This window comes from Leuciscus leuciscus (genome assembly GCF_965113295.1).
Source record: "Leuciscus leuciscus genome assembly, chromosome: 14".
NCBI lineage: Eukaryota > Metazoa > Chordata > Actinopteri > Cypriniformes > Leuciscidae > Leuciscus > Leuciscus leuciscus.
The window spans coordinates 11,344,782-11,365,576 of NC_138738.1; the positions used below are offsets into that span (position 1 = coordinate 11,344,782).

General features: G+C 36.2%; 1 protein-coding gene across 4 annotated transcripts in view; it reads left to right on the top strand.

Moving 5' to 3' along the window:
• Positions 1 to 1,855: 1,855 nt before the first annotated feature.
• Positions 1,856 to 20,795, top strand: part of col7a1 (collagen, type VII, alpha 1) — a 78,610-nt gene continuing 59,670 nt past the window's right edge. For 3 of the 4 annotated variants that reach the window (XM_082137100.1, XM_082137101.1, XM_082137103.1), the window contains exons 1-20: positions 1,856 to 2,179; positions 7,992 to 8,073; positions 9,769 to 9,949; positions 10,809 to 10,965; positions 11,458 to 11,551; positions 11,734 to 11,892; positions 12,056 to 12,213; positions 12,579 to 12,708; positions 12,802 to 12,921; positions 14,029 to 14,184; positions 14,657 to 14,776; positions 14,988 to 15,137; positions 15,771 to 15,887; positions 16,387 to 16,533; positions 16,955 to 17,080; positions 17,232 to 17,378; positions 17,594 to 17,713; positions 17,813 to 18,079; positions 18,162 to 18,305; positions 18,882 to 19,007. In XM_082137100.1, coding sequence (XP_081993226.1) covers positions 8,001 to 8,073; positions 9,769 to 9,949; positions 10,809 to 10,965; positions 11,458 to 11,551; positions 11,734 to 11,892; positions 12,056 to 12,213; positions 12,579 to 12,708; positions 12,802 to 12,921; positions 14,029 to 14,184; positions 14,657 to 14,776; positions 14,988 to 15,137; positions 15,771 to 15,887; positions 16,387 to 16,533; positions 16,955 to 17,080; positions 17,232 to 17,378; positions 17,594 to 17,713; positions 17,813 to 18,079; positions 18,162 to 18,305; positions 18,882 to 19,007 — 2,692 coding nt within the window. In that variant the 5' untranslated portion in view covers positions 1,856 to 2,179; positions 7,992 to 8,000. The remainder of the gene's footprint in view (positions 2,180 to 7,991; positions 8,074 to 9,768; positions 9,950 to 10,808; positions 10,966 to 11,457; positions 11,552 to 11,733; positions 11,893 to 12,055; positions 12,214 to 12,578; positions 12,709 to 12,801; positions 12,922 to 14,028; positions 14,185 to 14,656; positions 14,777 to 14,987; positions 15,138 to 15,770; positions 15,888 to 16,386; positions 16,534 to 16,954; positions 17,081 to 17,231; positions 17,379 to 17,593; positions 17,714 to 17,812; positions 18,080 to 18,161; positions 18,306 to 18,881; positions 19,008 to 20,795) is intronic. The other variant, XM_082137102.1, reaches the window with a different exon arrangement.

A 20,795-nucleotide genomic window follows, 5' to 3' on the forward strand; every position in this document is an offset into this window, starting at 1 on the left:
TTTTTCCAATTGCTAACACACAATTTTGTAAACTAGGCTGGTTTTATCAAAATACTTAACACAATTCACAAAACCACACACCCAAACTACAAAATACCTCATATATCCTGCAAAATGAAGCACTGCAACCAAAACTAAAGCATTATCAAAATCAAACTTTTGCACGAAATGGCACACACTTCATTCATATTAGCAGATTTTTGTCTAACCAACTACACACTGTTGGGCATAATGAAAAGCACTTTCATCTTTAGTATGCTTTGCCATACAGTAATACTACTGTAAAATAGTTCAAATTGTAGAAAATTCTTCAGATTGTTCACATGCACAGAAATATTTGCAAATACACACACATGCTGTTGAAACATTTATTTTTATTTTTTTTCACCAAACAAGTCAGTGCAAGATATGCACAGCAGATATATTTACATTGGACTGAACAAAAATATGCTCACAAAAAACAGTAAACTGAAAAAGATTGAAGTGTTAACAATGAACCATTGAGGTGTTTGGCACACACACATGTATCGGCCAATTAGCTCATGGAGTGTCATTTTGAATGGCAGTGTTTTGAAATGGCAAACATGTGACTTTATGTCAGATTGTTGTGTCTTATGCAGAGAACCGTGTTCAGTGCATTTAAAAAGTGCCATTTTGAATTGCAAAATGTGTGTAAAGCAGAAAATGTGTTTAGACTTTTGGAGACTTGAGAAGAGGTTTTGCTCTCTGTGTGTCAGTTTAAATAATTGTGCTGTGCATGTCATTTTAGTGTGTTAGCAATTGGAAAAAACTGTAAAGCAATCATAAATCAGTTTTGCATATTATTCATTCAAGATCGGACAACATTGTGGACAACAATCTTGACAACAAGATCGGACAACCTTTTTTTAAGCCCCTAAACGATGTAACATAAGTAACTGCTTAATTTAAAGTACATAATTGTTTTGAATACCACCACATTGTCACCCATATTCCACACCTTTGTTTCCAATGCAAGTCTAAACCTGCCCTTAGAGAAAATCTGTGATGACAATATACTTCTTTGCTTTTGTTTAGCGCAAACATTCCCAAAATAAACCCAAAAAGTATGAATACCTCCATTTTTTTTTTATTAATGTTCATAAAGAGAGGGAAAACTAGTGCAACTCAAGATTATGTCTTAAAAAGGACAGATGCCCTATAGGCTTGGATTCCAGATGAGTGTGGACAGATGCTTGGGTGTGCCACAAGTGTGTGAGTGTGTGTGTGTGTGTGTGTGTGTGTGTGTGTGTGTGTGTGTGTGTGTGTGAGAGAGAGAGACAGGATAAAAAAAAGAAAAAAAGAAAGATAGAGACAGTTTATTTACTGTAAACCTATAGGCCTTTAACCAATATATGAGCAACGTGGTTACATTTGCCTAAATGTAACACTGTTTTTTATTTTTTTTTGCCTAAATTTGACAATCTCTTTGCTATTGCCTCAACGTGATCCTGTAAACTTTTTACCCTGGACCTGCTATCTTAATTTAAAACTTTGCTCAGTTCACGAATCTCTACTTCATAAAATTAGAATGATTCATGCGAACATTGTCGAATCATATTGCTCAATTTTGTCTTCAAAGAGTGGGAAATAACTGGAACGACTTTTAATAGGGTAAAACATAAAGACAAAAATAATAATTGTCTCCCTTTTATTCTATTTTTATCAGACACTGTGATGCCCTGGAAAAAAAAAAACATTTAATTATGAACAATTTACCTGTGCAGGTACAGGCACGAGAGTAGAACGCACGAGCACAGCTGGTACATGATTTGATTGGCTGTAATGTGAGAAGGCGGGCAGCTCGCGCAGAGTTCTGAAAGACGATCCTGTGAAAAGAGTGAATGTAGGGATGGATTTAGTTAGCTTCAGGCATCTGAACAAGTCTGGACTACAGTGCTTTCACCGCAGCAGAGCAAAGCGCACAACCAAGGAAATATGACTTTACTTCTCTGCTCGTAGTCAATGAGAGGATTTTTTGCAGGCTTCACCGTTTTGAGGAGGGGAAGTCCGCTGGGAGTTCTGCAGATGCTCACTTATCTCACAGGAGCAGGTTGATAAAACTAAACTCTTTTCGAGTCATTCTCCGTTCAAATACTCATTGAAGGGAATTTGTCGGATCATGTGTGACTAGGACAACGTCGTTGACCAGTTTTGAGCGGTAAGTAGGCTATACGAATGTTTCCTTTGAATTAATGGAGCGCTCCATGAGAAGTGATAGAGCGCTCTGGGGTCAGTGATGGGACGCTCTAGTAGTAGTAAGCAATATAACGATGTATAAGGGAGCTGATTTAGGATCAGTTATAGAGCGCTGTCAGAGACTGGATGCTTCTGGACAAGTTATTTCGCGCTGTCAGTTATACAGCGCACTAAAAGGTCAGTGATAGACGCTCTACTCTAGGGCAGTAATTCTCAACCTTTTGACCTCCATTGGATGCTTCAGGAAAAGTTATTTCGACCTGTCATTTATACTGCACACTATAAGGTTAGGTCAGTGATAGAAGCTCTAGGGCAGCAATTCTCAACTTTCAAGCCGTTTTCCACCATTGTCCAAAACCATAAAAGAGATCTTGAAAAGAGATTTTCTCTGGTGTTATGCCGAAGCTGTTGTTCTTTTTATTAACAAAAAAGGGCGTAAAAATTACTTAAAATGATTTAAAATAAGACAAAACAATCATTAAAATAAGCATGCTTAATAAGTAGGCCTACATAATACATGAACATTTTTATAATATCAACACTTTTCTATTTATACCAAGCTCTAAAATCTTTAATCAGGCACAAATTGTGAGTAAAAAAAATAAAATAAAATATATTTTTCCTTCTTTATTTAATAAATAAAACACTGAAAAAGTCATGGGGCCTATGATTATTGTTGAGGACAATGGTTGGCCTTGGAGTCAAAAAGGTTGAAAACTATGGGTCAGTGATTCTGCAGTCAAATCAGTGATATAACTCTTTGGGGTCAGCAATTCAAAACTTTGAGATCCGTTATAGTGTGCTGTAACACCCTGGGGTCAGTGACAGAGAGAGTTCATAGGGTCAGTGATAAAGCGCTTTAGGCTTGGGAAGAGAGAAGCGTCATGATAGAGTGGTGACTCTTGAGTTTGAAGCAATAGGCTGATGATTTATGGAAGTAATTCTGAGAGCTGTGGAATGTCAACCTTGTTTTACAATTTAGAGCGAACACAGCTTAAAGGTGAAAAATTGTAAGGACACAATGATGCCGGTCTAATGAACATGACTGATTACTGGCACGATACAAGCTTGTGGTCACACGGAATAGCTCGATTCTTATTATTTGACAGAACAGATGTGCTTCAGATGCCTCAGATTTATTCATATAGTTCTCATTAGATGTGTTAAAACACATCATCACTGCATAATTAGATATTTTATTTGTATGATACTGCTTGAGGTGTCCTTGGCTCCTGTGTTACAACATTATAATTTAGGCTAATTCACATTTTTTATGTTAGTTAAATCATACAGGACATAAGGAACTAAAAATGGCAGTAGAGAGCATAGATCAGAAACAAGATAAAAGAAATCACAGCACAAATATGGTTCATGAGTAGACCACATGTGCACATGTTGCCGTTTATATGGAGAACTGCTGTGGGGAAATTAGAAAATGATGAGCTGATGATCTTATGAAATTGAAAAAGAGAGATCTCCACATCAGCATCACAACATTTCCAAATTGCCTGTTCAGGGAGAGGGGCGGGGCATGACCTCTGTTGAACTTGTGTGATTCGTCACTTTGGATATCTCACACTCAGTAGGCAGGGCTGGGGTGTCTAGGTTACGGTGGACACCTGCTGAGCATGCTTGCATGGCCGAGGGGTTGCTCCAGTGTTGCCAACTATTTTCAATGGAAAGTAGCAAAAGCTCAGAAAGTCGCTAAATTTCACTAGATGACGTAATGCATTAACTGTCGGCAGTTTACATCTGTTTGCTCTCCTAATCTGTGCTCAGATATATAGATACTGTATATATATACAGACCTGCTCTGTAATTTTAATATAGCTGAATGTCTTATAAAAGCTGTTACCATTTACATATTTTCCGTAAGACAATGGAACGAGCATGACATTAGTGACTGACTACATGTTAAGCAGCAATCGCTAATCGCTTTTTTGAAAAAATTCACTAAAGGGGTCTGAAAAGTCACAAAATTGGCAACACTGCTGCTCATGTTGAGTGACTATAGTGACAGTCTGTGAATGTTAGTGTGTGGGCTTTTTTCCTGTATAAAAGAGAATGCATGTCATTACTGAGAACAGCTTAAAATGCTTAGTAGTCCTTCGCTAAAGATTTTCTTAAGACTGAGCCAAGACTTAAATAATCATATCAAGAACAATTATAAATCGGCACCTTAAAGTGTTCCAGGGTTTTAGTCCCTGTGTTTGCCATTCACTTTCTCAGTTCTTTTGATGTCAATACACTACTTCACTAAACAGTAGAAAACTTTTTTGTCAGCACTTTTTGTCGCATGTGTGTGAACAACATTTGGGGCGCATATAACCAATAACATCTGTGTGTCAGTCTCCATAGCTTCTCTCCTGATTAGACTGTAACACATACATAGTGAAGCATGTGAATAGAAATGCCTTGTGTATGTCTAGATATACTCTTATTTATAGAGGGTCAGTTTGTCCTGTGTTTCTCCTGGGATATTGTTTATGTGTTTTCAGCTCTTTGCACACACAGAATCTGTAAACTTCAAATTTTTCTGCACTGATGATAGGGGAAAATTGGATACATTTAAATATGGTGATATGAGTTGAATGTTTATACATTTATTTATTGCCGGCTGAAAAAACATGCATACATTAATGAAAATAATTAATAAATGACAATGCATGCACCTCCCCATACATGATAGTTTTTTACTTATTTTGGCTAATATTTTTTGTGCTGAATGACTTATTTACTCACTCTCCAAATGTTGTCTGTATTTTGGTTGATGATGCTTGCTCTTTCTCTATTTCTTTTGGAATCCACTCAACTAGAAGATGTGTTTGTTTTTATTTCCCTATGATATCTATCTTTTTCCAAGTACTTTGCCCTCTCTGTTTTTGTTTCTGGTACTGCTGTGTGGGAGACAGACTGTAATGAAATAGTTGGCAGTGTGACCAGCAAAAAAGCTTTGACATCCATTTTTCTTTTGTGTTCTGAAAAAGTGACCTCTCATACTTTAATATTTTGAGGATAAACTCTAGTGACATTGTCAGGGCATGGAATGTTTCTAAATTAATTCCTGTCCCTTTTAGGACATCATCTCCTGGCCATGAGTTTTTCATTGTTCTAAAAGTCTGTTTGAAACATGAACACTTTCATGACTCATAAACTCATGACGCATTGTTTTTTGGAGGGGGAAATTAGAATTACACACACAATAAATCACTCATTAAAAATGAACAAATTGTGTGCAAAATTCACCAACATGACAATGTCAAAATGGATACCATGTATAAAAACTTCTTATGTGACATTTTGTTCAGAATTTTCTGAAAATACAATGAAATCTGTATTTTAGACTGATTAAACTTTCCATTATACTTGTGATGCGTGTCAAAAAAGCATCTGCTATTCAGATATGAAAAATCAGCTCTATACCATTAGTTGTTGGTCACATGTATGTTATTCTGAAACAGGGGTATAGTTCACAGAAAAATGATCATTCGGTCGTAGTAGACTTGCTACCATGTCGTACTTTTCAGCGGTGGTCTGGTATCTGTGTTCAAACTGATTACACCGGTAATGCTGCCAGTTGGATGCTAGGTGGTGCTGTGCAGTAATGTTCTACAGAAGAAAGAAATGAATACATTTAAAATGACAAGAGTGTGAGTAAACCTTTTTGAGGAAGCTACCCCTATGAGGATATGTCTGTTACTATACTTACTATACCCCAGGTTTACCGTTTTCAATAAGTAGGCTTTAGAAAGCTTAACGTAAATTATCATTTGACTGCAATCTCTGAAAAGGATGGGGATAAATGACTACTATTATAAACTGTTGGATAGAGTAAGAATCAACCGTCAGAAACATAATATTCGTTTGATTGCAATTGAGACAGGATGAGACGACAGTCAAAATGAACATTTTAATTGATGTATATTTGGTATTTGTAGTGTAGCAGCTATTGTAGAGTGGCATGCATGTAGTGGATGCTGTTGTTTCTTCTCCTAGCATTCACTTTATAGAGCTCAGGAATGTCTCTGTAATTCCTCGGTCTTTTATGTTAAGCCACACATTAAATAGCCTTTTTTATTGTTTGAAAATGTCAGGACTGAGATCTATTTTAACTGGGTTCACATACAAAAAACAATCAAACGCTGTTACATGTCATTACAATTGAATGAAGGCATTGCTCCATAGCAATGGTCTCTTGACCCCAGGTTGCAATGATCAATGTGTAGATGAAGGAAGGGAGAGGCTGAAGGAGACAATCTGGCAGTTCAAACTCAAATATGGTTCAGACAGGAATCAGGATACTTATAAATGCTATAATTACCATTTCATAAACCACATAATGATGATGGTATCCTTTTAATTAATGCAAACAACACTGAGAGAAACAGAGACAGATTGATTGAAAGGGAAAGAGTTGAATGGGAGACGGAGAGAACTACAACTGTATTCCACATAAAATCAGAAATAAAAAAAAGGGATTTTAATTTTTATTCATGTGCATATGTTTATGTTTATATTAATAATATTTACAATAATCAGTAATGTGAACCCATTCTGTATATTTGTGTAATTTGCCATATACTGTATATGCTGCTGTTTATGTTTTTATTGCCATAAGGAATTAAGCAACTGTTCTAAAAGCCTCTTTAAAGGGGCCACATCACAGAATTTAGTTAATGGCACAATAAAAAACGATCATGTCACTGGACAAGTTCACTCAGCTGAAAATAAAGGACACAAAATGTCTTGCATGTGTGTATGTGGGCGGTTTGATTGTTTAGATGAGTGTTTAGTCTGTTCGTCTGTGTATTTGCGTGTGTTCCGGATAGGCATGCGTTTTGTGATGCATTAAGGTTTTTGAGATGCGTCTGGGTATTTTGAAAGTGGTTTAAAATATACATGTAGTGGCTTTTTTTAGATTTAACAATGAGACTAAGTTTAATCTGAACTGAAAGTCATCATCACGATGAAGACAAAACAGGTAAAATAATTCCTGTTTCCCCCAGACAGTAAGAGACACTGGAAAAATAAACCAATACATACTCAGTTATGCTTGTCTGTCTTAGATCTTTTAAGGTTTAATTATGTCCATGTGTGTGTTTTATGTGCATCTCTGTTTGTCTGCAAGTTTTTAACTTTGTTTTTAGACAGGCCATTTTCCAGAGCAGTCACTGTTGAGTGCAAACCAGCGTGACTCCAAATGTGAACCACGATTTCCTCTTTATAAATCAAAAACAGACCCGTCTGCTGAAATGCATTTAAAAAAATGGCATATTTGAAGGCACAAATAGCGACACTAAGCACACGCAACAAACATTCATGTTTTGACCACTTCCGTTGAGAATGATCCCACATAACTCTGTCATGGATCTGAATCAGACAATAGCTTATTATTTTGAGCAATAGCAGTCTGTAACCCTAATAGCATTTGGAATGTTCTAATAAACAAATGTTCTCTTTTGAAAAAAATGATTCTTCATTGCCCATTATAGAGCTGCTTTGAAAACGTGCACAAGCTCATCTTCCTCTGAGTGTCTGCTCTTTATTTGTGTGGTGATGATGGTGCAAGCCCCACCTTGCTGCTCAGTTTCTTGTCTTTGAGCCTCTGCCAGATGTTCATGGTGTCTGGGCATTAATTTCACCTGAGGAGGAACATTATGTTACTGCTGCTGAAGCTGAAAACAGGGCAGATTGCTTACTGAATTATCAGCTGTGGGTATAGATGACCTTTCTCCCCCACATTTCTCTCTTTTTGTGTGTGTCATTATGTGTAGGATTTGAAAATGGGGTGTTTGCTGCAATGGACTGTGCTGCTTGCTGTGTTGCTGTCTCTCCCATCGCGTTCTACAGCTCAAGGTAAAGATTAATGTACTTTTTCAGGAAGTGTCATTCAAATGAATGTGTATAGCGGACCACAATTCATTTATCTGTAGCATGTACAGTTCTCATGTAGCATATTTAATGCAGTAACATCAATTTGATGAAAATGAAGACATTTGAAAACAAATTTGAGGCATGTAAGAAAGTCACAAAATCATAAAGCTAAAGTGATTCTAAATTTAATATCATAAATATTATTTTATAATTATATTAGTAAATAGATATTAAATACTGATAAACAGTAAAAGTATGTTTGAATAAAAAACAAAGTAGCATTCAAAGTAACAATATATTATTAGTAGTATAATAAGTAGTATAATATTACTAGCTGGGCAACGATTAATTGCATCTAAAATAAAAGTTTGTGTTTACATAATATATGTGTGTGTACTGTATAATTATTTTGTACATATACACACACATGCATGTTTATATTTAAGATTTTTTTGAATTTATATATAAAATATTTATATATATATATATATATAATATAAATTATGTATAAATATATATACAGTATATACATGCAAATATTTATTAAATATATACATGCATATGTGTGTATTAATATATACAAAATAATTATACACTGACAGTACACACACATATATTATGTAAACACAAACTTTTATTTTGGATGCGATTAATCGTTGCCCAGCACTAATTATTAGTTAGGTGTTTTTAAATAATACATCTTATTTATTATCTTTTATGCATTTTTATGCATTAATATACATAGATCGACATACAAAGTTACCTGCACGAAGAAAGACCCCAAAATATTGCCTGATATATATATATATAATATTAATCAATACAGATAAAAAAACATCACTAAAATCTGTCGATAACCAATTTGGTCCCAGTATTGTGCATCTAGTTTTAAATGCTGCACGCACATAGTACATTTCTTATCATGCCCTATTCATGTGCAGAGTGCAGTGACTCAAATCAAACACAGCAGGTTAATTAGTTTGTTACCTTAAGGGGCCTTCATTCAAGCAGCTGTTGAGTCACACACAGCCATATAACTGATAACTGAGTATGACTGGAAGTATACTGAACTGTGTAAAGGAGAGACACTGCATCAGTTACTGAATAAATGGGCCCAGATGCTTTGTTTTCTTGAAATGGCTTTGCAGACTGGGTGCTGATGGTCATTTCCTGTGTGTCTTCTTACCCTGATCCTTCTCTAATCCTTCACTAAATACATGAATTGAATAGGCCACAGATGTGAATGTTTATGGAAATACTGAAGCTCAAGTTCGCAGTTGTATTTGTCACATACACAATGGTACACAGTGAAATGTTTTGTCTAACCCCCATGACTGTGCATCTTAGATATAATAGAAAATATACATTAGCCTATAGGTATGTATGTTATATATAGGCCTATATATACAAAATAATTGTAGGCAAAGAAGCAAATGTAGGACAGTATATTAGCACTGTATATTTTCTTCTGAACGCATATTTATTTCTGTTAGTGACTGTGCTTTAGCATTTTTGGTCACAACAGTCTAATTTTGGCTGCACTGATGAAAACATGTATTTATATTAATGAAAGCCCACATATTCAGACTTATATTATAAATATTTGTCTATCTCTTTTACTGTGAAAAGAGAAATACAGTTGTGTATATTAATGTGGTTGTTTTTCTCTGTTGGCAGGCCAGTGCAATGATGTTGTTGCAGCAGACATTGTGTTCCTGGTGGATGGATCATCCAGCATTGGTAGGGCCAATTTTGTGTTGGTCAAGAATTTCATGGCAGGGATTGTCCAACCCTTTGCCAAAGCAGTAGGACCCAGTGGCATACGTTTTGGAGTCGTACAGTACAGCGATACTGCCAGGTCTGTGAAACTGTGTTTGCTTGTGTATTTAAGTCATGTTTACCAGAGACATTATAAAGGTTTTTGTAAATCATTTTAATTGTATTTTATTTTTACTTATTAATTTTATTGATTTATTTGAAATACGTTATTGAAGTGTAATCTTAACAAACGGTTTAGAAGGTGGTCTTTCACCATTCAAGTAGATAGGAGAAGTACTAGATTTCCTACATAGAAAATGGCTGCCAATTAAAATGCCTTTAAGGGACTATTTACATTTTATTTACATCCTTACCTCTTATTGTATACAAATAGTACATACTGTGTGTTATGGTAATACAAGTGTATTCATTTGTATGAGTCTAACAAACTGAACAAGGTAAGTTCATATTATTTAATTTGCCAAACTTGTCCAAGTTTAATACATTCTGAATCTAAATTGAATCTGAACCATCTTGCTCAATATTGCAATGTGAAAACTGTTAGTATTAAAAATCAGCAGAGTAGTATGTAGAATCTTGATGTTGTTGTGTTGTAAATAGTTGTTTGAAGTAGCCATTGTGATGATTCCTTAATTTTCTTTTGGTGGATCTTGTGCACCGTGCTCATAATGTTTTTGCAAATGCAACTACTTTGCAGGAAAAAGTTTGTAAATCATGTAATATAATATGATACAATGGATCTGGATTTTCTCTTTCATTCAAACAGTAGTAAGCAGTTCAATGCACCAAGTTAATTGAGTTAATAGAGCATGTTATTGTAAACAGTGTTGTGATGGCTGCACATTTTATATTTGTTATATACATTAAAGGTTTATGTATGTGTTTGTAAGATTGCTGGGACTTTTGTTGATTATACTTGTGTGTTTTATGACAATCAGGGTGGAGTTTACATTTACAGCATACCTGAATGGAGCTGAGCTCATAACTGCCATGGAGAATATTAACTATAAAGGTGGGAATACGCGCACTGGAGCTGGTCTCAAATACATCGCAGACAACTTCTTTAACCCTGCCTCTATCAGAGATGTACCCAAGGTGAGCTGGCTATTATGATACATTGTTTGACTTGCCACATCTGTAGTATTTTGACATGGACCATAAATGTGTAAATGACTTTGTTTGGCTTTGAATTATGAAACACAGTGTCTTATTTAGCATTTGTACACTGTGCACGTTCCACAATTTGGGGTCACTAAATTGTTTTAAAAAAGAAGAAATACTTTTTTATAATGTTACAAATATTTCTGAATTTCGCAATATTACTGTTTTTACTGTATTTTTAATCAAATAATGCAGCCTTGGTGAACATAAAAGGCTAATTTCAAAAACAATATAATCTAACTGACCCCAAACTTTTGAACAGTATTGATTATTAAATTTTTTAAGATTCTATGTAAAATAAATCCCATTATGGTATCCTAATGGTATCATGAGAAAAACATATTGGTTGACCACACATCTATAACTTATAATTATGCATAATAGTTTTATTTTATTGACTCATCAAATTGTCTTTAATTTTTTCAGATCACTATTCTTATTACTGATGGTAAATCTCAGGACAATGTGAGGGAACCTTCACAAAAACTACGTAGCCTAGGAGTCAAAATATTTGCAGTGGGTAAGAACTGTGCGAATATATAGTATTTATTATTTAGCCACCACTGTATATTGTAAGGAAAAAAATTTTTTCTGTAAACTTAAGTGCATCTGTGGGCTGCGGATTAAGTGTGTGCAAATTAAACATACATTTGTTTTGATATAATGGTTGTTTCTCTCTCTCTCTCTGTCTGCATTTCTTAGGTATAAAGAGTGCAGATCCAACTGAGCTGAATCTCATTGCCTCTCCCCCTCAAAGTGACTTCACCTCTCAGATTGGGAACTTCAGAGCTTTGAGCTCTTTGCTTCCCCTAGTGTCTCGACGCGTGTGTACAACAAGTGGAGGCTCTTACTTAAGTGATGGTAAAAGCCTGATGTGAAGTAGACACACTGCAATTAAATCCAAGAATATGATTATATTTGTAGTTTTGTTAAATTTTTCATTTAGAACATTGACACTTGTAAAATGCTTTAATTGATCCTACTAAATGAAAATCATTGATTTGTATTATTGTTTCCCCATCAGAGGCCTACAGAGGTCCATCTGACTTGCAGATTTCAGATGAGACCACCAATTCACTGAGATTTCGATGGACATCTGCAGGAGGGCCTGTTAGTGGCTATGTGGTTCAGTACAGGCCCTTATCTAGCTTGGGTCAGCCAATCACAGCAGAGCTCCGACAGGTGAGAAGAATGTTCATCCTAAATGACTGTTGCTTTTTTTGTGCAAACTATGACACTAACTTTATGCTTATTATGTTTCTAGTTTTTAAGTTTTAATAATTTTGTTATGTGCTTTTGTCTTTTTAAGTAGTTTTTTTGTTGTTAAATATTTCTATGTAGCTTTAATGTATTCTTATTTCAGTTTTAGTAATTTTAAGTACTTTTAGTTGCCTATGCAAACATTTTTTTTTCATCTAATATTTATATTTTATTTGATGAATTATTTTAATAATAATACTTTTTTGTTTTAGTTAACAACTCTGGTTTACACAAAGTATAGCATAATGGTCTCCAGTAAACTTCAGCCTTTATCTTTTGACCTGCAGGAAACAATACCAAGCAACCAGCAGAGCTTCATTTCACGAGAGTTGCGTTCAGGCACAGACTACCTGATCACCGTTATTGCTCAGTACCCAAACAGCTTGGGAGAGTCTGTGTCTGCCAAGGCCCGAACAAGTGAGAACTGCACTTAATAGAAATATGAATATTTAATTCAGCTTAACTCCGAAAACAGCTCTCATTCTCTCCTAACCCCAAACTGCCCTCTAGAGCCTCTCCTGGGTGTGACTACACTGCGACTGGTCCAGGCCGGGTTTTTTACTCTGGCTTTGGGCTGGGACGCTCCAGCTGACCAAGTACAGGGCTACAGAATCACTTATGGACCTACAGGTGAGAGAGACGCTCAACTACATGCATACTAATCCACAATTCTATTACATTTCTCAATAATTATTTTACTCTTTGAATAGTGAATATTGTAGTGAGAGTCAGTGGAAGAGATTGTGAAGGATAAATATAGAAAGAGATAGAGATGAAAAGGATAACTGGGACAAGCAGCACTGTAATATAAACTAGTTTTATTGCTAGTTTATTGCCATTGTTATTGTCTAAAGAAGATGCAAGTGGTGCTTGCATGTGCAAAACTCGTTGCCACAGTGTTTTTCTGTGGTTTTCCAGAATGTTTCTATGTGGTTGCTAAGCTGAAAGTCGTACATCTGATCATTCATAGAAGTAATAGCAGATATATGTATGTATATGATGATTAGATATTCTTGTTTGTTGCACAAAGAGTGCAGATTACACACCAAATGTAATACTTAGGGTGAGGAGTTTAAACCAACCCCTATTTCTAAGTGTGAGCAATGGTAATAGTGATTATCTCAGTGGCAAGCACCACTAGCTAATGATTTTAGCAGTTTGATAAAAAGAAGATGGGGAGGTGGAAGAGTGTGTTTTTGTTTCCCAAAGGCATTTTTATCAATTGCAGGAGTGCCAGTTTACTTTACCTAGTTGGTATCCAGGTGTGAGCTGGCAGAGAACAGATCTTGTCAGATTAGGTGTGGCCCTATGTTTAATCAGGTTCGTTTTTGAAGCTACACGAAGATGTTTCAACCTGCCTGTCTCAGCCCAATGTTGCTTGTAAATGAATAGACTGAAACTGTGATTTAAACTTATACTGTGTCATTAACTGACTCATGTATTGAAGATATGCTGCGTTTAGTCGGCCGACTGGTATGGGTTGCTATGAGCTGCTACCACTGTACCAAACTTCAAAACTTTTCCATGTTAAGTCCCGCCTAAAGAGGTATTATCAGTCTGGAGACCCAACAAAATGAGTGAAATATGAGAAAAATGCATTTGTGGCTTATGAAAAGCTATAAAAATGAGGATAACCATGAACAAAGAACTAACTGTGAGGTATGCAGATAAAGAGATCCGTTTTTCTTGTGCATGGTGTAATTCATAATTTGTTTGTCCTGATTGATTGGTTAACAGGCCAGAGTGGTGCACAGCTGAAGGAACAATCTGTTGGAGCGGAGTCTACTTCTCTGACTTTGCTTGGTCTTAAGTCAGACACAGAATACGTGATCAACTTGTACCCTCTAATTCCCCGCAACAGTGCCTCACCAGCTACCCTGACTGCCCGTACATGTGAGTCCTCATACGTTACTGTTCAAAAGTTAGGGGTCAGTTTTTTTATTTTTATTAAAGAAATCAATACTGTTTTTCAGCAAAGACGCATTCAATTGATCAATTTAATGAAAGTATTGTGACAGTAAAGATTTCTATTTCAAATAAATGCAGTTCTTATGAACTTACTATTCTTGGAAGAATCCTGAAAAAAGGTTTCCACAAAAATATGAAGCTTTTTCAATGTGATATTAATAAAAAAAAAGGATCTTGGAGCATCAAATCAGCATACTGTATGCATTAACTGTTTTTACTGTGTTTTTGATCAAATAAATGTAACCTTGGCAAGCATAAGAGACTCCAAACATTTGAATGGAAGTGTATGGTACATGACAGTCTGAGTCAGCCACACAATATGTTGTCTTCTCCTGCATCTCTGAAGTGTACATGCTAATATATAAAGCTCTTTCTGTGTATATGCCTGTGTTTGCAGTGCGTTTAGAGGGAGTGCAGCAGCTCTCCGTTGAGACCATCTCAAGTAACAGTGTTCGAGTCCGCTGGACAGGCGTGACAGGAGCCAGAGGATATAGAGTCGTTTGGGGCCCTTTCACAGGTCAACACCCAAATCTCAGATGATTTTTGAAGCTATTTTTAATAAAATGTTTTCTGCAATGTGATAAAGTAATGCATCATCCAGTGAGGATGTCTATGAGTGTTGTAGATGTGATTTCATTATCCCTTAGAAGCTCATTTACTTTTTTTTCAGATTCCTGTTTTCTGCTAAGAGTCTTTTTGCCTGTGTTTTTTTTTTTTTTTTTTTTTAGGAAGTGATGTGGAGACTGTAGAGCTGAGAGGTGGTAGTGAATCTCACACTCTTGGGAATCTGACACCAGACTCAGAGTACATCGTTACAGTCATCGCCCTGTACAACGGAGAAGCTGAAGGACCTGCAGCCACTGCACGTTTTAAAATAGGTACACAAACACACATGCGGACACATCAACATTTAATGGTACATTGGAGTGGTGGATAACATTTTTGAAAGGGATGCACTGGTTTGGAAATGATTCCTGCAAAAGGTCATTTCTCAGGCAATAATTCTAAAATAAACAACTAAATAAAATAAATAAATGTATTGTTCTTCTCTTTCAGATGTCCAGCTAATGTGTAGTAGAGCATTCATTTGTACAGTTGTGTACTTAGTAGACAGTGTACAAATGGTCTTGAGTTAAGAATAGCGCAGAGGGAAAATTTAAGGCAGCACAACAGGAATCCAGATGTGTGGCTCTTTTTCCGTCTTGCGCACAGTTATCACACACAGACAGTGAGGTGGATGCTTTTAATCTTGCTATTGACTCACTGTCTGCTAGATCAGAACATAAGAACAGTTTTTTTTCATATGACTCACAGACTACAGAAATTGAATGTGTGATGGTGTTTGTATATGCTTGTACATGTTATAGCAAGAGGCAAAGAGAAAGAAGGGACTAACTGTCTATAAATATAACAGGACATAAACTTCAGAAAGATGAAAGCCATTGTTTTAATATTTTATGGGTCAGGAGGGGAGATAAAGCTAAAAGATGTTTAATGCATTTGGCTTTTAGAGCGCTCTGAGCAACAGGTCCTGAGAGCTACGACAACAGGACCCACCAGCATCAGATTAAGCTGGAACCTCATACAGGCCGCCAGAGGCTACCGACTGGAATGGAAAGCCGGAGAGAGTAAGAAACTCTTTAGTAAAACACACTAAAAAACCCCAGGATTTTACTAAATTTAACAGTATATTTTTCAATATAACACTGTATTTAGATAATTTTCTGTCGTAACAAATTACTGTAAAAAAATAGCCATATGCATTGTGGGATGTGGGATTTTATTGTAATTTACTTTAAATGGATTTTCTCTCAGCCAATGCAATTGTGTTACACAACACAAATGATTGAACTTCTTACATAGATTTCTATCTTACATAGAAAGATAGGTCTTGAAATCTAAATTATATATGGCAGTGTTGTAGGGAAATAATATTTTATAAACAGTTAAGGGGTTGTTTGCAATGCAGTTGTATCTGATATGAACAATTTGCATACAAAACATAATTTTACATAAATAATAAACTGAAAAATATCATTTGAACATTACAAATGAGTAACTAAAAGTGACTACAGCAACAAACTTTAATAACTTTTTTTAATCTTTTTGTAATCCTGCTGACCACAGGAGGCAGAGTTCAGAAGCAAGATTTCCCACAAAGCACCACCAACTATGAGCTCAGAAATCTGCAGCCGAGCACCGAGTACGTCATAACTCTATTTACACTCTATGATGGGCGAGAGGAAGCTACATTCTTTTCAACCAAATCAACAGGTCAGAAAAATAATTTGATGGAAACCAATATGATATTGTTTAAAGTTCACTATTGCTGTTAAACATAGACACAGTGGTGAGTGTGAGACCACTTTTGAAAAACATTTTTCTAATTTTCTACAGATTTTTCTTTTCATTAGTTTTCATTTAACATTATCACAATATTAAATTTTTTTTACAACTGACCTTTTTTATCATCTCAAAGTAGCATTCAAACTGCATGAAACAAGTTTGTGTCAACCTGATGATCATGTTACCCAGCATGGTTTGAAAATGAACCAGATGTTCTTTGTTTAAAATTTCATTTAAAGTTTATAAAACATTCTGGTGCTTATTTTTCCAGGATGTGACTAAATAAATTGTTTTTGTTTGTACCTTCCATGCCTTTCATGTAATATGTTGACTCGTGGGTTGTCTTTAGTAGAGCAGTCAGTAGGTCGTGTCACGAACCTGAGGGTGGTGGATTCACTTGGAAACATTATACAAATAGGATGGACAGGAGTCTCTGGGGCAACGCAGTACAACATCAACATACGTAATACGGAATGTGAGAATATTATTCCCTTTTTATACAAATACAGTATGTCAGTATAGCATTAAAATGTTACTTTGTAATACAGTATATCATTCATGAGGTTTCCATTCATTAGATCTGCCACTACACTGCCTGTTTCAATCGATTTACCCATATTTTACAGCAAATACAGAGGTGAACAGAAGAGTTCCTGGGAATCAGACCACTTTTGGCCTACGGGACCTCATTGACGGTGTGCGCTACGCTGTCAGTGTGACGGCACTAGTCGGATCCAATGAAGGGGAACCAGCAACAGTGTACATTCAAACAGGTTTGAGCATGTATACTTTTTTCTGATGTACCAGTGAGGTTGTTTTTACTCTGATGACTCTCAAAAGAGTTTGACAATTGTCAGTGTACATATATCAGGTTCATAAATCTGGGCTATGAAAAATTTACAGTAGATACTACTGAAGATACTGTGGATGCATTATTAATGTGCAGTCATTTGGTCTGAAAATAACCTGTGGTAACTATATTTTCAAGAACAACCACTGAGGGTGACCAACTTGCGGGTAGTTGCCAGCAACAGTCGACGAGTCAGGATTGCATGGACTGGTGTTTCTGGGGCGACAGGCTACCGGGTTACCTGGAGACAAAGCAATAGTAAGATCTGTTTTTTGCAAACACTAAGGTTTCCTTTTTGAATTGATATATCATTTATGTTGGATTTAATCAGTCAGCTGCTCTCTCTCTCTGTCACAGCTGCAGAGGAATTCCGTGTGTTAGGTGGCGATATCACTACCTACACTATAGACGGGCTGCAGCCTGATGATTCTGTTGTTATGGGTGTTGCTCCAGTGATTGATGGGCAGACTGGAGAAGTGGTCTCTGTGTCTACTAGAACCAGTGGTTCTACTGGAATAGTCACAGGGCTACGAGTCGTTGAAGCAACATCCACAAGGATACTAATAACCTGGACTCCTGTGAATAGAGCAACAGGCTATAAAATCACCTGGCGGCGTAGTGATGGTACGGACAGCATTCAATTTAGTGCCCTAAATTGATGCGAAGATGGTAGTGGAATTATTTTCTTTTGCTTTTTATATTGCAGGAGTGGAAGACTCTGAGAATGTGCGCGCTGATGTGGCTTCCTTTGCCATTGATAGACTCCAGGAAGCTGCAGCCTACCAAGTATTAGTCTCAGCCCTTTTTAACTCACGGGAAGGGCCTGCTGCCACTGTGACTGCAAGGACAGGTAAAACTCCACAGATGTTAATTAAGTAAGACACAACCATAAGAAAGCATTCTAGACATGTTCACATTATTATACGTGTCTTTTTGTTTTCAGAAATATTCAATTAACCATACACGTGAAATTTTAAAATGCTTTTAGTAACCATAAAATTAAAATGGGCAATTCTTATTTTTTGTGGAGTATTGCAGAGTGATTTATCCATGCATATCATTAAAGAAAATCATGTGCCCTTGTAATCTTTAATCAAAAACATTATCCTCCCCTTCCCCTCACAACGACATCTCTTCTCTGATAACGTGCACTGGCATGAGGGCTGGACAATAATCTCTCTCCTTCATCATCCTTTCACTCAATGACAACTCAATTCAGCAAATGACAACAATCCTAAAATCTAATCAATTTCCGATGGACAAAATCCCGGGACAAAAGTCCCGCCCTACATTTTTTTTTTTTTTTTGAGAAGCCATTACACATATATATGTCACAATAGGGAAGAAAAGACCATTTCTGAGCTTTCAGCAATAAGAAAGGTTTAATATCAGTCTAATTTTTAACTGTGCCTATTCTATTTTTCAGATCAGGCCATAGTGGGTCGCGTCACCAATTTACAGGTGCTGGAGGCCCAAGGGGAGGTTGTTCGAGTCAGCTGGGTTGGAGTTCAAAATGCGACATCATACAGAATACTCTGGAAGAGGACAGATGGTCAGATTTCTACAAATCACTCTACAAAAATTCTGATACTTGCTCTGATGATAATATTCTGGCACCGTTCCTAAATAATATAAAATTTAATGAGTTAAGAGTCAGTGGCAAAGGATCTGGATGAACCTATTATAGAAAGTGAAATAATTGAGACAATCTCTACGTTGAAGAATAATAAAAGCCCAGGACCCCACGGATATATAAATGAATTCTATAAAAAACTTTAAAGAACTAGTTTCTCCGCTCTTATTAAGAGCACATCATTATGTGCTGCAATCTGGTACAGTGGCACCCTCGTGGAAGGATGCAACCATTGTTGTAATTCACAAAGATCCTGCTGAATGTCAATCATATCGCCCTTTTTCATTGTTAAATAGTGATTTACGTATAGTAACTGCCATTTTTGCAAAAAGGGTATATAAATGAATTAGTCAAATTATACATCTGGACCAAACCGGATTTTATCCCAGAGAGATATTATGGAGATAACCTTCGTAGAGAGCATTAAATATTATGAGCTATACAAAATCTACAGGTACAAAGGCAGTATTCTTATTACTTGATGCTCATAAGGCATTTGATCGGGTATCTTGGCAGTATCTGATCCAAACTCTTAAACGGTTTAAATTTGGCCCCAATTTCATAAAGTGGGTTCAAACACTCTACGTAAATCCACTCGCCTCAGTGAGAGTTAACGGTTATAGATCTGGACGCTTTACTCTAGAACGTGGATACAGACAAGGATGTCCATTGTCGCCCTTGCTGTTTGCTATCACCATCGAATCCCTTGCTCAACTCATTCGGGACGACAGTGCAATTGAGGGAATTATAATTGGAGGAGAGGAACATAAGTTGTTGATACACGCCGATGATGTCCTACTTTTCCTAACAGAACCTGAGACAACAATTCCATGTTTAAAAAAGCTAATTCTCAAGTATGGGTACTACTCTGGATTTAAAGTGAATATGGATAAAACTGAGGCCATAGATGTTAAAGGTCAAATTTCAAAACAAAGCCAAATTAAAAGCAGGTTCAAATGGCCCAAGAATGGGTTTAAATACTTGGGCATCTTTATTCCCTCCTCTTTGGACCAGTTATATGACACAAACTGTAAAAAAGTGATTAAAAATATTTGTGAAGATTTAAATCGTTGGACAGCTCTCCCTCTCTCTCTGATTGGCCGTGTTGAATCTATTCGAATGAATGTCCTGCCGAGATTACTCTATTTGTTTCAGATGTTACCTATAAAAGTGCCAAAATCTATCTTTGATTTGCTGAATAAAATAATTTTTAAATTTGTTTGGCAAGGAAAACGGCCAAGAATAAGGTTTAAAATAATACAATCGCCCAAAACAATTGGTTTTTTTGGGGGTCTAAAAACAATACTTTTAGGCATCTCAATTGAGGCCGCTGGTTTCATGGATGAGAGAAGACACACAAAACCCGGTGGATCAATATTGAAAAGAGCCTCTGTTCCATGCCCCTTAAAATAGTACCCTTTTCCAGTGTATTATTAAAAAATGCCTCCATGGGTGAATGGACCAAAGTTACTTAAAAAATTTGGAGAACTATACAAAGATCATTTGGTTTGTCTAAAAAAAATCTCATCTGCAGCAAGCATTGACTATCTTAACTTTGCACCATCTCATACAGACGTGGGTTTCAAAAAGTGGTCACAAAATATGGACTTCAATAATTTCATAATGTGGATTTTCAAATCAGTTGAACAAATAAGAAATAAATGTACACTCCCAAGGTCTGATTTTTTTTTATATTTACAACTGAGA